Raw genomic sequence first — 15,425 nt, forward strand, 5'->3', positions numbered from 1 at the left:
AAGGACATGGACATAGACATGGACACGGCCATCCATGTATGAGTGGTGGTGGTGGTGGTGGTGGTGACCTCCCAGTTATTGTGGCCCGCTCCTGGGGAGTGACAACTCATCATTCCGTCGTTGAAGTCGAGGGCTTTAATGTGCTTAAACGTTACGAGCATGAACAAACATTATTGTCCTGTGGGAATCGATAAATTGGTGCTGAGTGCAGGTCTTCGGATTGGCATTGAAGTTGTGGAAGTGACACTTTGATAACCCAAGCCACTCATTCCGACCACCCACTTTTTACTTTGAGAGACACTAATGTGTGTGTGAGTGGGTGTTTGGTGGATGTTTGTTAGCCAGTTTGTGGCAAATGTGTGGGATGGATAATGGAGGGTGGTTAAGTAGCTCAGTCCAAATGAAATTCGAAATCTTTCACTCCAAATAATTGTGCAGACGCATATCTGTGGTTTAAAAGGGTTATGTTCAATGTATCTGTGAAATTTATTGAGTTCTTGTAGCTAGAAACTAAGGGTATTTCGCTCAAAAGTATGCAATGATTTTAGGTTCATTAAGATTGATTTTTTCATATAATAATCTAAAATATTTACTAATAAGAACACCTTCTTATCAGCGCTTCTTTCGACTGCTGTTCATCAAAACAAATCGTCGTCCCCGTTTAGTTGTGAATCTAACTTGGAGCTAAGCGTTACTAGGGAGCACGATGTGGATTCCAAATAACCCATTTCTAGGGTTACTGCTCTGGTTACTTTTGGCAATTTTCCAGTTTACATACGCAGAGGTGGGCAAACTGGTGTGCTTCTACGATGCAAAGAGTTTTGTGCGTGAAGGTGAGTTTTAGCTGATTTTAATCAACGTGTGCCAAGTGGATCAGGGGTTATCTCCATCTCAGGCCCCGCCCAAATGTCGCTGGCTGAACTGGAGCCCGCTCTACAGTTTTGCAACTTTCTGGTCTACGGCTATGCGGGCATTGATGCCGATACCTATAAGATAAAGAGTTTGGATCCTTCGTTGACCAACGATCGTCAGCATTATCGCCACATTACCGCGCTGCGTCAGAAATATCCGCATGTTCGCTTCCTGCTTTCGGTGGGCGGCGATCGGGATGTGGACAGCGAGGGCGTGGCAGATAGTGGCAAGTATCTGAGATTACTGGAACAGTCGGAGCATCGGAAAAGCTTTCAGGCAAGCGTTTTGGCGGAGCTGAACAACAACGGGTTCGATGGCATCGATCTCGCCTGGCAGTTCCCCAAAAATAGGCCCAAACTGCAGCAGGGCGTGCTTAAGAGGGTATGGGGATCGTTCCGTGGCTGGTTTAGTTCCTCATCGGTGGACGAGAAGTCCGAGGAGCATCGGGAGCAGTTTGCCACCCTTCTCGCAGAGCTGCGATCCGATCTGCGACGTGGTGGCCAACTCCTAACCGTCAGTATGCTGCCTCATGTTTCAGCGGAACGTGAGTATAATCATTAATACCATATAGAATCTGACCAATTTTTAACATATCCGTAGTCTTTATTGATGTTCCGAAGGTTCTGAGTAACGTGGATTTCGTCAACCTGGCCACCTATGACTTCCACACGCCGGAACGCGATCCCAAAGTTGCAGATCTGCCCACACCACTGTATGCCATGTACGATCGGGATCCCAGTCACAATGTGCAGTACCAGGTGCAGTATTGGATGAACCAGACATCCGAAATCAGTGACCACAAACTACACGTGGGAGTGACCAGTTACGGGCGAGCTTGGAATATGACCCGAAACTCCGGCATCACCGGCTATCCACCAATTCCGGCGGCGAATGGAGCTGCACCGCCGGGAAGGCAAACTGTTACGCCAGGATTGCTCAGCTGGCCGGAGATCTGTGATTTGCTGCAGCAGCAACCACAGGACCGCGAGGTTCCCCATCTGCGCAAAGTGGGCGATCCCACCAAGCGTTTCGGCATCTATGCGTACCGGGCGGCGGATGATCAAGGGGAGAATGGCCTCTGGGTGGGCTACGAGGATCCCATGACGGTGGCCATCAAGGCGGGATTTGTGCATGCCCAAGGATTGGGCGGAGTGGCGTTTCACGACCTGTCCATGGATGATTTTCGTGGTCAGTGTGCTGGTGAAAAATTTCCCATTCTGCGAAGCATTAAGTTTAAGCTATAAAACAAATGCTCTTTGCTTTGAATTCAAAATTTACTAGCTGGCACAATTATCCTTTTACTTTTTCAGTCTATTTGTAAAATATGCATGGATTGCAATAAATTTCATTTAAAATAGTAATCCCACTGAACGAGTTTTCAAATGGCTTCCGAGTATTATATTTTCTTTAGAAATATAAGAATCCGCTTGTTTATTTAATGAAAACTAGGATAAATTGAGATGAAATGAAAAAAAAACAGGAAATAAACCGGCCAAGTGGAATCCTGTAAAGGCGAAAAAGGAAAAAGTAAAATCGAGAAGGCAACTGAAGTGGCAGGCGGAGCGTAAAGCAAAGCAAACTTCTGAAATGCCACTGACACGATGGGTGGAATTTTCGTGGAGCCATGCTGGCAAGGATGTGGGGGTGGTTGGGTGACGCGGCGAGATGGGGTGCGTTGGGGTGGCATGGTGACTGGTCGGGCCAAAGTAAAAGTTGAAATTAAACCAATTAGTTTGCTGCCACCACTTTCTCGTCGCCGCTGCAATGAGGCGCATAAAACGCGGCGACGCAAGGTAAGTTCCTGAGATGCCCACAAAGTCACGAGTTCCTAAAAATGCATAAAAACCAAAAAAAAAAATTAGTCGTTGAAATTGTTTACCTCTTTAAAGGCTTTAAAACGAACAAATGGAAAATTCAAGTACTTTTTATATATTCCCATACATCTGCAACTAAAAACCAAAAGTTTTAAATTTTTTCTTCATAATAAATATCTTCGGATTGCGTGACTCCAATTTCAGCTCACGGAGGCATCTCCTGCAGGACTTTGGTGGGGTTTGGAAACGGACTTCACCCAGCAGGTATTTAGACTTGGGATCCTTTTTTAAGAGTATTTTAAACGACGGCGCGGCCCTTTTGGGAACTTGTGGCATGCGAAGGGCGGGGAGTTCGAGACCCGAGCGCAGATAAGAGGCAAATTTGGAAGTGGCATAAAACGGGGGCGAGTTGGGGTTGCAAGGGGGTAGGGGGTTGGCTAGCTGCTTGGGCGGATGGCGCCGTCATAAATTAATTATGATTTAACAACTTTAGCATGCACGACACGGCAGGAAAACTTTGCGCTTTTCATTCCTTCCCCCCGCCCTCTTCTATTTTGTGTCGCTTTTGTGGAGGGGAAAATTTTATAATTTTAATGAGCGCAAAAAAGTTGTAAACTTTTGGCTGCGTTGCCATTGGAAATGCACTCCACGCCAGATAGTAATTTATATACAACATAAAAAAATGTTGTACATCAAGCACATTTACCGGTCAAGATGGCACTTAGATGGCTACAAAATCTTCAGTTAACTCAGAACAGTAAATGATTATTCAAACACAATAGTTTTAATACATGATATTAAAAGCCATTTTACATACAATTTTACTTTAGGCAATGCTCTCTTATCGATGAGACAATGGCTTCCGCATCATTGTTTTCCAGCTCCGCTCTTGATGTCCTCAAAGGCCTTTTGCCACAGCTTGTCAAACTGCTTGGGCAGCTTGGAGCGGATCTTATCGGCCAGCAAGCGGGCTCCTCTCAAGTTGTCCTCCTCATAGAAGGGCAATGCGGAAATGCGTGCCAACCAGGCGGATAACTTGGGATATTTGGTCGCATCCACGGGACAGTAGCTCAGGTGCAGAGTGCTCACGGTGGCCACAATGCTAAAGTCGGCGATGGTCAGCTGAGGACCGGCCACATAGGGATTCTCCGCCAGAAACTGCTCCAGCAAAGCGTAGGCATCCTTCAGCTCAGCCAGGCGATCCTTGGGCACCTCAGTGGCATTCTCCTGGAACAGAGCTCTCTGCAGTTGCTTGAAGATGCCGTGAAAAAGGACACCGGTCTCGAAATGCAGCCGCTGATCCACCACAGCTCGCTTCAGCGCATCCTTTGGATAGAGCTCATCCGACTGGGCGTACTTGTTCACCAGATATCCGATGATGGCGTGTGAGTCCCAAATGCACGACTCACCATCCTCCAGCATGGGCACCGTGTGCTGGGGATTCTTGTTTAACATATCCGGCTTCAGATGATCGCCGGCCTGCATGTCCAGTGTATGGAACTCATGGTCCAGCTGGAGGGCACGAAGGGTCAGCAAAACGGCACGGACCGGCGGACTGGACTCAGTTCCATATAGAATCAGGTTAACCATCGTTGTTGCTTAACTTATTGCCTTCTAGCTGGTTGAATTGAGATTCGTAGCAGACAGTGGGCCATCCACAACTGACTCAAGGCAGTCTAAATAATTTTAATTTCTTTCAACCGCGATAAGATTAGATACTAAACTTAGTTTCTTGATAATTACCACAAAGACGTCATAATGCTGCAAGTTTAAGTTTGCCTGATTGTTTATTAATGCCCGAGATAAGTCGGTCTGCTATCTATAGCTGCGTCAATATTTGATTAATGTCCCCGTGATTTATTTGATCATAGTTGGAGCACCAAAGGGGCTACTAATTTACACTGCTAGAAAAATCTAAGTTAAAACTAAAGAAACCACATTCATTAGCAGTGTTTCATTTGTAAACATTTCCATATAAATATAATGGTAAAACGATAGGATTAATAGTAACCCATTTATAGAATTTATAATTATAATAATTTTTTATCAATCGTATATTTTTATCCATAATCTATCCCCAATAACGTTAAGCTTTATGTCAGCTTAAACTTTTATGTTCTCGAGCTTTTAGAAACTTTCAAGCTTCGTTAAGAATACTTGAATTGTAAATTTACATAGGTTCTACATGATTCAAATAGATGTATACTACAATAAGTAAAATAAAACTAGTAACTAGTAATTTCTTTTGTCAACCGATGTTTTTAAGTTCACAATGACCTACTTTATTTTTTATGGATATATATTTTTTGTAGTTCCCTGCATATGTTGTTTTAAAATTAGTAGAATATGGATGATTCTAGAAGTATTCAGTTGGAGGTAATCTATGTTTTGTATGATGATATAAACATATTATATACATATGTATATGTTTTTCTAACTGTTTGGCATAGTTGCAAACAAACACATGGGTTCGAGCTTTTTTCTCTCTCATTCAGCAAAAAGCTTGCGGCAAAAAGGTGTGTACTATATACAGTAATTAGAGAGATCAGTCGAAAGGAAAACGCTGCCGAGTAAACAACGCACATCATGTCGAGCTCTGGAATTGTACTTTATGGGGCAGACCTTAGTCCCTGTGTGAGGACCGTCAAACTGACCCTAAAGGTCCTGAATCTGGACTACGAGTACAAGGAGGTGAATCTTCAGGCGGGCGAGCACCTGAGCGAGGAATATCTGAAGAAGAATCCCCAGCACACGGTACCGGTGCTCGATGATAATGGCACATTCATCTGGGACTCCCATGCCATTGCCGTCTACTTGGTGGACAAGTATGCCAAGTCGGATGAGCTGTATCCCAAGGATCTGGCCAAGCGGGCGATCATCAATCAGCGTCTCTTCTTTGATGCCAGTGTAATCTATGCCAGTATTGCCAATGTAAGCGGTCCGTTTTGGATAAATGGTGTTACCGAAGTACCCCAGGAAAAACTGGACGCCATACACCGAGGTCTGAAGCTGCTGGAGACGTTCCTGGGCAACAGCCCCTACCTGGCAGGCGATTCACTGACCCTCGCCGATCTGTCCACCGGACCCACTGTAAGCGCGCTGCCAGCTGCCGTGGACATAGATCCTGCGACATATCCCAAGGTCACTGCCTGGTTGGATCGCCTCAACCAGCTTCCCTACTACAAGGAGATCAACGAGGCTCCGGCCCAGAGCTACGTCGCCTTCCTGCGCAGCAAGTGGACCAAGCTGGGCGACAAGTGAAACTAAACTTATTTTTAAATATGACATTTAACAAGCTTGAATTCCATCTATTAACAATGTACACATCCATTCCTAAAGCATAAACTTCTTCAGCAAAATATAAAATATATATACAATATTTTACTTGAAATATTTGCATTTTGTTATCGTTTAGGTGGGTCACACGACAGTTTCTTTAAAATATCTTTGTTTTATGAAGCAAATTCCGCAGCTAAGCAATTGGGGTACATACATATTTACATACATATGTACGATATGCCGATAAGGAAGCCAAATCAGCGCAGAATAAATATACACAGCTTAAACATCTATATTCGCCAAAAAGCTTAAAACAAATTAGTTTGTAGAAGAGAGAGAAGAGAGAAAGATCTGGCTTAAATTAAGTTCGGCTTGATTTACATAGCCAATGGGGAATCACAAAAAACAAATATTCATGCTATATAGCAAGATATATAGGTATAACAGATATACCAAGTTTAATGAATTTTGCGGTGACAGGAGTTTAATGATCTTGAAATTTATGTATAGATTATTTGATCCTAAAAGGACATTTTTACGTTCCTGAAATTATGGTGTAAATACACTTGACTGTATTAAAGCTCTAATATATGTAAAAAAAAAAAAAAAACTAAAAGAAAAGAACTTGAATAAAAATTTGAGCATGATTTGTAAAAATTGAGTTCGGTATATATATTTGCTGGTGAAATAAGTAAAAAGGCGTATAATGGTGAACAAAGCAGTTTTTACTTTAAATCAAACAAACAAACAAAATCGGAAGCTTTCATCTTTACATGCCGCACTGTAGGAGACCACCAGCGTAAAAGCTTTCCCCAATTCGTTATATAACAAATGGGCAGAGTATTCAGTGGCTATAGAATCGCTTGTCACCTGACCCACACAATATGTCCAGCTCGGGAATTGTACTTTAGGGCACAGACTTCAGTCCCTGCGTAAGAGCCGTCAAACTGACCCTGAAGACTCTAGCGAGGATTTCCTAAAGAAGAATCCCCAGCACACGGTACCGGTGCTCGATGACAATGGTACTTTGCTCTGGGACTCGCATGCCATTGCCGCCTACTTGGTGGACAAGTATGCCAAGTCGGACGAACTGTATCCCAAGGATCTGGTCAAGCGGGCGATCATCAATCAACGCCTGTTCTTCGAAGCCAGCGCAATCTTCCCTGGGCTAATCAACGTTGTCGGTCCCTTCTGGACCACCGGATGCACAGTGGTGCCCCAGGAGAAGCTGGACTCCATTCATCGGGGTCTAAAGATCCTGGAAACCTTCCTGAGCAGCAGCTCCTATCTGGTGGGTGATTCGTTGACCCTTGCCGATCTGCTCTCCGGACCCACAGTTAGTGCCCTCCGCGCTGCCGTCGACATTGAGCCCGTGGAGTACCCCAAGGTATGCGCTTGGTTGGATCGCCTCAATCAGATTCCCTACTACAAGGCGATCAATGAGGGTCCGGTTCAGGGCTACGTCGCCTTCTTGCGCAGCAAGTGGACCAAACTGGGTGCCTAAGTAGGGAAAAGAATCCACATTAGTACTGAACCCATTATGAACCCATAAACTTGAGCCACCATGTACATTGTCTGCATACTAAATAATAAATAAATTGCAACTTTTTCTTATTACAAAAATACGAAAATTAATGATCTTTACTTTGGAATTTGGTATACTGGTTTTGGGGTTTTGGTCCAGGAACGACTATAGTGGCTCCATATATTTGAAGGTATCATATAGTGCATACTTGTAGGCTAAACTTGTATATGGGGCTTGAGTCAGTAATTATTATCTCACAGTTGGGGAAGCCGACCGTAGTATTTTTATCGCTCGTTTTATGGGCGTTCTAGTGATAAGTCATCAGTGTAGAATTACAAAAGTTTTTTTAAGATACGAATGGGGCAAGCTCGTTAAGCTCGTTTAGATTTCTGTGTATGGGAAATTTAGTGGAACTTGGGTCTCTCTGGTGATCGCATCATGTCGGATAAATTGGTTTTGTATGGCATGGACATTAGTCCTCCTGTTCGCGCCTGCAAGCTGACCTTACGGGCCTTGAACTTGGACTACGAATACAAGGAAATGGATCTACTGGCAGGAGATCACTTAAAGGATGAGTTCCTCAAGAAGAATCCGCAGCACACCGTGCCACTCCTCGAAGATAATGGTGCCCTAATTTGGGATTCACATGCGATTGTTTGCTACCTGGTGGACAAGTACGCCAAGTCGGATGAGCTATATCCCAGGGATCTGGTGTTGCGCGCCCAGGTGGATCAGCGTTTGTACTTTGATGCCAGCATTCTGTTTATGTCGCTGCGAAATGTCAGTATACCCTATTTTCTTCGCCAAGTAAGCCTGGTTCCCAAGGAGAAGGTGGACAACATCAAAGATGCATATGGCCATTTGGAGAAGTTTCTAGGGGATAATCCCTATTTGACCGGGTCGCAACTGACCATAGCTGATTTCTGCTGCGGAGCTACAGCATCCTCACTCGCCGCTGTTCTTGATCTGGATGAGGAAAAGTATCCCAAGGTGGCTGCTTGGCTCGAACGCCTCTCCAAGTTGCCTCATTATGAGGAGGACAATCTGCAAGGCACGAAGAAGTACATCAATTTATTGAAACCCGTATTAAACTTGGAGCAATAGTAATTTGTATTAAACAGAAAACCATAAAATGTCCAAGAAAACGAATAAAATCGAATCAAAAATGTATTACAACTGATTTGTAACAATAATGTATCGTTTTTTTAATCATAATAAAGCTATCATTAAATACTGAATTTTAGAGAGAGATAATACAAGGGATGGAAAAATTGAAATTATCAGTTTTATAACCATAAAATCGATCTATAATCTATAACCATAGATAGTTAATATCCAAAAATTGCTGCTTCACTGTTTAATATAATCAACTGGCTTATCGTTAAAATTATGACAAGGGTCTTTGAATCCCAAAACGATGAGTAAACAAATAGAAATGTTTAATATGTGAGCTTTGAATTGTAAAGCTTTAAAACGTGAAATACATAAATATTACGTATACGACAGCTAAGAGATATGTGGTTTCCAAACATTGAGTATGCCAAACTGCAGAGTCATCGCTAATTTGCAAAGCTCTCTTAAGTGAAGAGCACCAGGTGGTGGCTGGTGGCTATATAAAGCCCCAAGTTTGGACTCTCAGTAAGCAGTTACTAGTCAATCGCCTTAGAGCGCACTACAAACATGGGAAAACTTACGCTTTACGGAATCGACGGTAGTCCTCCGGTCCGTTCGGTGCTGCTCACCCTGCGGGCCTTGAATTTGGACTTCGACTACAAGATCGTCAATCTGATGGAGAAGGAGCACCTGAAGCCAGAGTTCCTCAAGATCAATCCCCTGCACACGGTGCCCGCTCTGGATGATAATGGTTTCTACCTGTCCGATAGCCATGCCATTAACTCCTACCTGGTGAGCAAGTACGGCCGGAATGATTCTCTGTACCCCAAGGATCTGAAGAAGCGAGCCATTGTCGATCAGCGTCTGCACTACGACTCCAGTGTGGTGACCTCGACAGGAAGGGACATCACCTTCCCGCTCTTCTGGGAGAACAAGTCGGAGATTCCGCAGGAGAGTATCGATGCCCTGGAGGGTGTCTACAAGTCCCTCAATCTGTTCCTGGAGAATGGCAATTATCTGGCCGGCGACAACCTGACCATTGCCGATTTCCACGTCATCGCCAGCTTCACCGGCTTTTTGGTGTTCCTGCCCGTGGATGCCACCAAGTATCCCGATCTGACTGCCTGGATCAAGCGCATCAAGGAGCTGCCATACTACGAGGAGGCGAATGGCTCTCGTGCTGCCCAAATCATCGAGTTCATCAAGAGCAAGAACTTTACTATTGTTTAAGGCATTTTAGTAATAGACAAAATAGACAAAAATAAATAAGAACAACTAATATCAAAACCACTTGACTTTTGTACGACAATTTAGCTTACTATCAGTCCAAACTTGTTTTGAGTGAATCGATAAGAGAAACTACTGGTTTCTTTTTGTGTTTGCTGCTTAATAACTTATTTTGATCTGGAGGCAGATATGTATTTGGATCACAATATATAGATTACATATGTAGTTTCCACAGGATTGATGAATTTTTAATTAAATTTTTATTAAAAATGTTTGGTGCTTATATATTCAGAGAAATATTTTAAAGTACATTTTTTTAATTCGAGCGATTGTCATTAGCTTATTACTAAGAGTTCAATAACCAAGAGGTCAACAGTACAACAGTCAATAAGTTTAGTACTTTGCCTTTAGCTTGCGGTAATTACTGGCTTATAAACAACATCTAATAATTAAGCATTGTTTGTAAGAATGTAGAAAGAGCAGGTGGTAAGAGCTTTTGAACAAAAATCGTCTATAAAGCTCTCTTATGTCAAACACCTTAGATTGATTATTAAAAGAGCAGCGAAATATGGGCAGATGTCATCTAATTTGGTTTACTGCGAAACTCTCACTGCGAAACTCTCTTAATTTAAGAGAGCTGCCCCGCTATAAAGTCCCACCAAAGACACTAGAATAACTAGTGTCTTTGATGATACCCTCTACCCCAAGGACCTTCAAAAGCGGGCCATTGTGGACCAGCGGCTGCACTATGACTCCAGTGCCTTGGCCACCACCGGTCGTGGACTCACCGCCCCGTTGAGGGAGGGCAAGACCGAGATACCCAAGGCTAGATTCGATGCCCTGGATGAGGTCTACAAGACACTCGACTTGTTCCTGGAAAGCAATGACTTTCTGGCTGGAAAGTACCTAACCATCGCTGATTTCCACGTCATCGCAGTGCTTTCATCTACGATACTCCTCCGTGATGTGGATGCCACCATGTACCCAAAGTTGGCGGGTTGGATTCAGCGCATCAGGAGGTTGCCCTACTACGAGGAGGCCAACGGATCACGAATGTCGCAGGTTGCCAACTTTATCAAGAGCAAAAAATACACTATTGTCTAAACAGCAGCTATTTTTTACATAAAAATCCTAATAAACTATAATATTTATCTAATTGAAACTTGGTATTATTTCTCTGTATTTAATCTGAAATGATATCTTTTAAACAAATATTTGCTATTTATTGCAGTACTTTTAAACACAATTACTCATCATAAATAACGATTTAAGCATTAATATGACTTAGTGTAGATTTACTGCAAATGGAATATGATATATTTACGCAAAACCAAGGCATGCTGTTTAAAAAACTCTCAAGGTTTTTTCTCAAGAAAACTCAATGGAAAACATTTTCTCGTACTTTGGACTGGAGTCCCAAACGGATCGGTTTCTTTCTTTGGAAGTAGTGGCCGATGCACCGAGTTTGAGCCAATTCGAAGCTCTAAAAAGGTATAAATACTCACTTTACAAATCCCTGAAACCAGTAACTGTTTGAGTTGGGATCATGGCTGATATTGCGCTGTACGGATTGGACATTAGTCCCCCAGTCAGATCCTGCCAGCTGACTTTGCGAGCCCTGGAGTTGGAGTATGAGTTCAAGGAGGTTGATCTTCTGGCCGGAGAGCATCGCAAGGAGGAGTATCTCAAGAAGAATCCGCAGCACACCATTCCGCTGCTGGATGACAATGGAGTGCTTGTGTGGGACTCACATGCCATTGCCTGCTACCTGGTGGGCAAGTATGGCCAGACGGATGAGCTGTATCCCAAGGATCTGGTGAAGCGGGCACGGGTGGATCAGCGCCTATACTTCGATGCCAGTGCCTTGTTCATGGCGCTACGAAATATCTGTGCCCCTTACTTTTACAATAATGTCACGGAGATTTCGCGTGAGAAGGCCGACAATGTGAGGGATGGCTATGGCCACTTGGAGACCTTCCTGGCGGACAATCCCTACATAACCGGGGACACTCTGACCGTTGCTGATTTTTGCTGTGCTGCCACGGCCTCATCTCTGCCGGCTTTCGTTCCCCTGGAGGCGGAGAAGTATCCGAAGGTCATCGCCTGGTTGGAGCGTCTCCAGGAGTTGCCCTACTACGAGAAAGCCAATGGGGTGGGCGCCAGAAAGTATGTGGACTTGCTGAAGGACCAGCTGACCCTTCTATAACCAGCATTTCCCACAATTATCGAGTGCGTTGCTGCATCAATTTTTAATTATCTGCTAATTAAAGACAAACGTTTGGCATTGTACACACTCGAAAAAAAAACCGATGAAGCAGCAATAAAATGCATTAAATACACAAGTTTCGTTAAATGTTTTAAGCTAGATATAATCAAGGAGTATAAGGTATTATTAACTTTGCTATGACGGTAAACTGTTTTAGAGTTTAATACGAAACTTAAATATTAAGCCAGGTGAACTAGCTTGCCTATTTTTACGCCAACTCATTGCCGTAATTTAAGTGTAAATAATTTAAATTCAAGAAATATGTTTCCAGGGGCCGTGGGTTTTGGGACTCCGCTTGTATAGTTGGTTAGGGTGGGCGGACCTAATTAAAAATCCATTGACAGCTTGGCAGGTTCCCAGGGCCCGCAGGTTAGCTATATATTCGTCCTGCTACCGTACTGACCACTCATTCGTTAGTTCGCTGGAGAATGGGTAAGATCTCGCTATACGGCCTGGACGCCAGTCCGCCCACCCGGGCATGTCTGCTCACCCTGAAGGCACTGGATCTGCCCTTTGAGTTTGTGTTCGTCAATCTGTTCGAGAAGGAGAACTTTAGCGAGGACTTCTCGAAGAAGAATCCGCAGCACACGGTGCCGCTGATGCAGGACGATGATGCCTGCATCTGGGACTCGCATGCCATTATGGCATATTTGGTGGAAAAGTACGCGGCCAGCGATGAGCTCTATCCCAAGGATCTGCTGCAGCGCGCCAAAGTGGACCAATTGATGCACTTCGAGTCGGGTGTCATTTTCGAGTCTGCCCTAAGGAGACTCACCCGTCCGGTGCTCTTCTACGGCGAGCCCACCTTGCCCCGCAATCAGGTGGATCACATCCTGCAGGTCTATGATTTCGTAGAGACCTTTCTCGATGATCACGACTACATGGCTGGTGATCAGCTGACCATAGCCGATTTCAGCATCGTATCGACGATCGCCTCGATTGGTGTTTTCCTGGAGCTGGATCAGGTCAAGTACCCTAAGATTGCCGCCTGGCTGGAGAGGCTCAAGGAGCTGCCCTACTACGAGGAGGCCAATGGCAAAGGAGCTGCCCAGTTCGTGGAGCTCTTGAGGTCCAAAAACTTCACCGTAGTTTCGTAAGCACTAGTTTTGGTTTCAACAGTAAATGACTTAACATTTTAATTGGAAATTATCGCTATGACAGTATTAATATTAGCAAGCAAAAAACTTTTCCTATGTTTTGTGTTAAAATTATTAAATTAAATAGACTAAGCACCCCCTTAAACGTATTGTTACTACTATTATTTACTTACTAGTTTACTTACTAGTTTGCCTGGGGTTTAGTTCCTATATTTTTCCATGTATTCTATAGAAGTTCTATATTCATAATTGGCGGTCAGCAATATTATTGAGTGATTGTCAATAATTGTAAGCATGACATTCAATACCTTATCCACTTGTTCGAGGTCTTTAACATGTTTACTTGAATCTTGGCAAACCAACTTGATAGGTTGTTATCAACAATCACGAAAGTATTTATTGTATGAGTCAATTCTAGATTGTTTTGACGAAAGTACTTAAACAATTTCGATTATCGTTCGACGAACTGGTAGACCAAATCAAATGATTGCATAATTTAAGCAGAACAGTATCTACAGAATTTGCAATTAAACAAATTATTAAAGTTTCATTAAAAACTATGATGCTCTCTACGCGAATCAAGTCTAAAAGGACCAATCAATATGAACCAATGAAATTCTCTTAGGAATATCTCTTAGCCATGCTCTCTTTAACTTTTAATTTGGTAACAACATTTTTTCGTTCTCGATGCCAAGAATCAGTAGAGAACGATAACTCCGAGTGCAAACATGGTCAAGTTAACTCTATATGGTGTGAATCCCAGTCCACCAGTTCGTGCCGTCAAACTTACTCTGGCAGCCCTCCAGCTGCCGTATGAGTTTGTAAACGTTAATATTTCGGGTCAGGAGCAGCTTTCTCCGGATTATCTAAAGAAGAATCCAGAGCACACGGTGCCTACACTGGAAGATGATGGTCACTTCATTTGGGACTCGCATGCCATTATCGCGTATCTGGTGTCCAAGTATGCAGATTCGGATGCCCTGTATCCCAGAGATCTGCTCCAGCGAGCTGTGGTGGATCAGCGGCTGCACTTCGAGACAGGAGTGGTTTTCGCCAATGGTATTAAGGCCATCACCAAGCCGTTGTTCTTTAATGGCCTGACCAGGATTCCCAAGGAACGCTACGATGCCATTGTCGAGATCTATGACTTTGTGGAGACCTTCCTCGCTGGACATAATTACATTGCTGGGGATCAGCTCACCATTGCCGATTTTAGCCTGATCTCGTCGACTACCTCGCTGGTGGCGTTCGTGGAGATCGATAGGGTGAAATATCCCAGGATCATCGAATGGGTCAGGCGTTTGGAGAAGCTGCCATACTACGAGGAGGCCAATGCGAAAGGAGCCCGGGAGTTGGAGACCATTCTAAAGTCCACCAATTTCACCTTTGCCACCTAGAGTTCTGAATTTATAATAAATAAATTGGGAACTTATAATTGTTGGGGCTTGTTATCTCTTCATATTTTAGATTTAAGAGAAAGATCGCTGTAGGAAACAAGAGAACTAAGTCCCATTAATTTAGCAAGAGAATGAAATGTGTATTAAGTACACAGAGAACTTATACATACATATATATATTTTTGCCGGCAACAAACATTTTCGAGGTCTTTCCATTTTATTAGCCTCTGTCAGCATGACTTGCATTTCTCTTCGAGTACTGTGTACTCATTTTCACATATGATAAACGGTTATCAAAGAATACTTGTTGTTCTATGTTTGTGATTCATATAGTGCTCTCATATGTTCGCGCTAAAAGCCTTTTAATCAGTTTTATTTTCTTTAGATGTTGGGATAGGTTAAAAATAAACATAAAAAGAAAAGTTAAGCGAGCTCAAAAGAGTAGGAGAATACTCAAACAGTTAGGTATGACAAAGATATATGTTTATACAGTTAATATATATTATACACATTCATACATATCATTATTGACTTGTCAATAAACCTACGCTCTAAACCTAACCTACTAATATGTAAACGTTGACATTGTGGCTCGTGCCCAACTTTCGCCGGACTATCTGGAGAAGAATCCACAGCATACGTTACCCACCCAGGAGGATGACGGTCACTACATCTGGGATTCCCATGCCATTATTGCCTGCCCGCCAGCTGGTGGCTATTTTCAAGAAGACCAATTTCACATTAGAAACATGATATTTTGTACAGTGTATAGAGTCACAATAAAGAATTGCTTAG

The 15,425-nt window shown here is 43.3% G+C and overlaps 9 protein-coding genes and 1 pseudogene across 10 annotated transcripts; 9 read left to right on the plus strand and 1 right to left on the minus strand.

The window, feature by feature from the left end:
- The first annotated feature begins 669 nt into the window (after positions 1 to 669).
- Positions 670 to 2,273, plus strand: LOC6609780 (chitinase-like protein Idgf5). The gene is made up of 3 exons (XM_002034398.2): positions 670 to 833; positions 896 to 1,456; positions 1,513 to 2,273. The coding sequence occupies exons 1-3, from the start codon at positions 707 to 709 to the stop codon at positions 2,154 to 2,156; spliced, it is 1,332 nt and encodes a 443-aa protein (XP_002034434.1). The 5' UTR covers positions 670 to 706; the 3' UTR covers positions 2,157 to 2,273.
- An 84-nt stretch (positions 2,274 to 2,357) lies between these two features.
- Positions 2,358 to 4,397, minus strand: LOC6609781 (glutathione S-transferase 1). 2 transcript variants are annotated; one of them, XR_004361459.1, is made up of 2 exons: positions 3,544 to 4,397; positions 2,358 to 2,740 (listed from the first exon to the last, which is right to left on the minus strand). XR_004361459.1 is itself a non-coding variant. In XM_002034399.2 (1 exon), the coding sequence occupies exon 1, from the start codon at positions 4,314 to 4,316 to the stop codon at positions 3,594 to 3,596; it is 723 nt and encodes a 240-aa protein (XP_002034435.1). In that variant the 5' UTR covers positions 4,317 to 4,397; the 3' UTR covers positions 3,471 to 3,593. The 2 variants fall into 2 exon arrangements, 1 of the variants encoding a protein (XP_002034435.1); XM_002034399.2 differs by lacking the exon at positions 2,358 to 2,740 and having other exon boundaries at positions 3,471 to 4,397.
- Positions 4,398 to 5,263: 866 nt separating this feature from the next.
- LOC116800563 (glutathione S-transferase 1-like) lies at positions 5,264 to 6,117 on the plus strand. Its single transcript, XM_032716214.1, has one exon. It carries the CDS (start codon positions 5,313 to 5,315, stop codon positions 5,985 to 5,987), a length of 675 nt encoding a protein of 224 aa, XP_032572105.1. The 5' UTR covers positions 5,264 to 5,312; the 3' UTR covers positions 5,988 to 6,117.
- Positions 6,118 to 6,889: 772 nt separating this feature from the next.
- LOC6609782 lies at positions 6,890 to 7,780 on the plus strand (annotated as a pseudogene).
- A 150-nt stretch (positions 7,781 to 7,930) lies between these two features.
- On the plus strand, positions 7,931 to 8,723 carry LOC6609783 (glutathione S-transferase 1). The gene has a single exon (XM_002034401.2). The coding sequence runs from the start codon at positions 7,969 to 7,971 to the stop codon at positions 8,632 to 8,634; it is 666 nt and encodes a 221-aa protein (XP_002034437.1). The 5' UTR covers positions 7,931 to 7,968; the 3' UTR covers positions 8,635 to 8,723.
- Positions 8,724 to 9,165: 442 nt separating this feature from the next.
- LOC6621820 (glutathione S-transferase 1-1) lies at positions 9,166 to 9,933 on the plus strand. The gene has a single exon (XM_002045864.2). The coding sequence runs from the start codon at positions 9,211 to 9,213 to the stop codon at positions 9,871 to 9,873; it is 663 nt and encodes a 220-aa protein (XP_002045900.2). The 5' UTR covers positions 9,166 to 9,210; the 3' UTR covers positions 9,874 to 9,933.
- A 505-nt stretch (positions 9,934 to 10,438) lies between these two features.
- Positions 10,439 to 11,097, plus strand: LOC6609785 (glutathione S-transferase 1). The gene is made up of 2 exons (XM_032717092.1): positions 10,439 to 10,448; positions 10,535 to 11,097. Exons 1-2 carry the CDS (start codon positions 10,439 to 10,441, stop codon positions 10,972 to 10,974), a joined length of 450 nt encoding a protein of 149 aa, XP_032572983.1. The 3' UTR covers positions 10,975 to 11,097.
- Positions 11,098 to 11,325: 228 nt separating this feature from the next.
- On the plus strand, positions 11,326 to 12,204 carry LOC6609786 (glutathione S-transferase 1). The gene has a single exon (XM_002034404.2). It carries the CDS (start codon positions 11,417 to 11,419, stop codon positions 12,074 to 12,076), a length of 660 nt encoding a protein of 219 aa, XP_002034440.1. The 5' UTR covers positions 11,326 to 11,416; the 3' UTR covers positions 12,077 to 12,204.
- A 348-nt stretch (positions 12,205 to 12,552) lies between these two features.
- On the plus strand, positions 12,553 to 13,378 carry LOC6609787 (glutathione S-transferase 1). Its single transcript, XM_002034405.2, has one exon. It carries the CDS (start codon positions 12,565 to 12,567, stop codon positions 13,231 to 13,233), a length of 669 nt encoding a protein of 222 aa, XP_002034441.1. The 5' UTR covers positions 12,553 to 12,564; the 3' UTR covers positions 13,234 to 13,378.
- A 541-nt stretch (positions 13,379 to 13,919) lies between these two features.
- On the plus strand, positions 13,920 to 14,669 carry LOC6609788 (glutathione S-transferase 1). The gene has a single exon (XM_002034406.2). It carries the CDS (start codon positions 13,962 to 13,964, stop codon positions 14,628 to 14,630), a length of 669 nt encoding a protein of 222 aa, XP_002034442.1. The 5' UTR covers positions 13,920 to 13,961; the 3' UTR covers positions 14,631 to 14,669.
- The last annotated feature ends 756 nt before the right edge of the window (positions 14,670 to 15,425 follow it).

Source organism: Drosophila sechellia, chromosome 2R (assembly GCF_004382195.2).
Source record: "Drosophila sechellia strain sech25 chromosome 2R, ASM438219v1, whole genome shotgun sequence".
NCBI classification, from domain to species: Eukaryota; Metazoa; Arthropoda; class Insecta; order Diptera; family Drosophilidae; genus Drosophila; species Drosophila sechellia.

What these genes read in the sequence shown, in the direction of transcription:
- LOC6609786 (XM_002034404.2), top strand. Translation starts at nt 11,417, where the DNA reads ATGGCTGATATTGCGCTGTACGGATTGGACATTAGTCCCCCAGTCAGA.
- LOC116800563 (XM_032716214.1), top strand. Translation starts at nt 5,313, where the DNA reads ATGTCGAGCTCTGGAATTGTACTTTATGGGGCAGACCTTAGTCCCTGT.
- LOC6609781 (XM_002034399.2), bottom strand. Translation starts at nt 4,316, where the DNA reads ATGGTTAACCTGATTCTATATGGAACTGAGTCCAGTCCGCCGGTCCGT.
- LOC6621820 (XM_002045864.2), top strand. Translation starts at nt 9,211, where the DNA reads ATGGGAAAACTTACGCTTTACGGAATCGACGGTAGTCCTCCGGTCCGT.
- LOC6609783 (XM_002034401.2), top strand. Translation starts at nt 7,969, where the DNA reads ATGTCGGATAAATTGGTTTTGTATGGCATGGACATTAGTCCTCCTGTT.
- LOC6609788 (XM_002034406.2), top strand. Translation starts at nt 13,962, where the DNA reads ATGGTCAAGTTAACTCTATATGGTGTGAATCCCAGTCCACCAGTTCGT.
- LOC6609787 (XM_002034405.2), top strand. Translation starts at nt 12,565, where the DNA reads ATGGGTAAGATCTCGCTATACGGCCTGGACGCCAGTCCGCCCACCCGG.
- LOC6609780 (XM_002034398.2), top strand. Translation starts at nt 707, where the DNA reads ATGTGGATTCCAAATAACCCATTTCTAGGGTTACTGCTCTGGTTACTT. An exon ending in AAAGAGTTTTGTGCGTGAAG is followed by an intron (nt 834 to 895) that starts GTGAGTTTTAGC and finishes TCTCCATCTCAG; the next exon opens with GCCCCGCCCAAATGTCGCTG. An exon ending in GCCTCATGTTTCAGCGGAAC is followed by an intron (nt 1,457 to 1,512) that starts GTGAGTATAATC and finishes ACATATCCGTAG; the next exon opens with TCTTTATTGATGTTCCGAAG.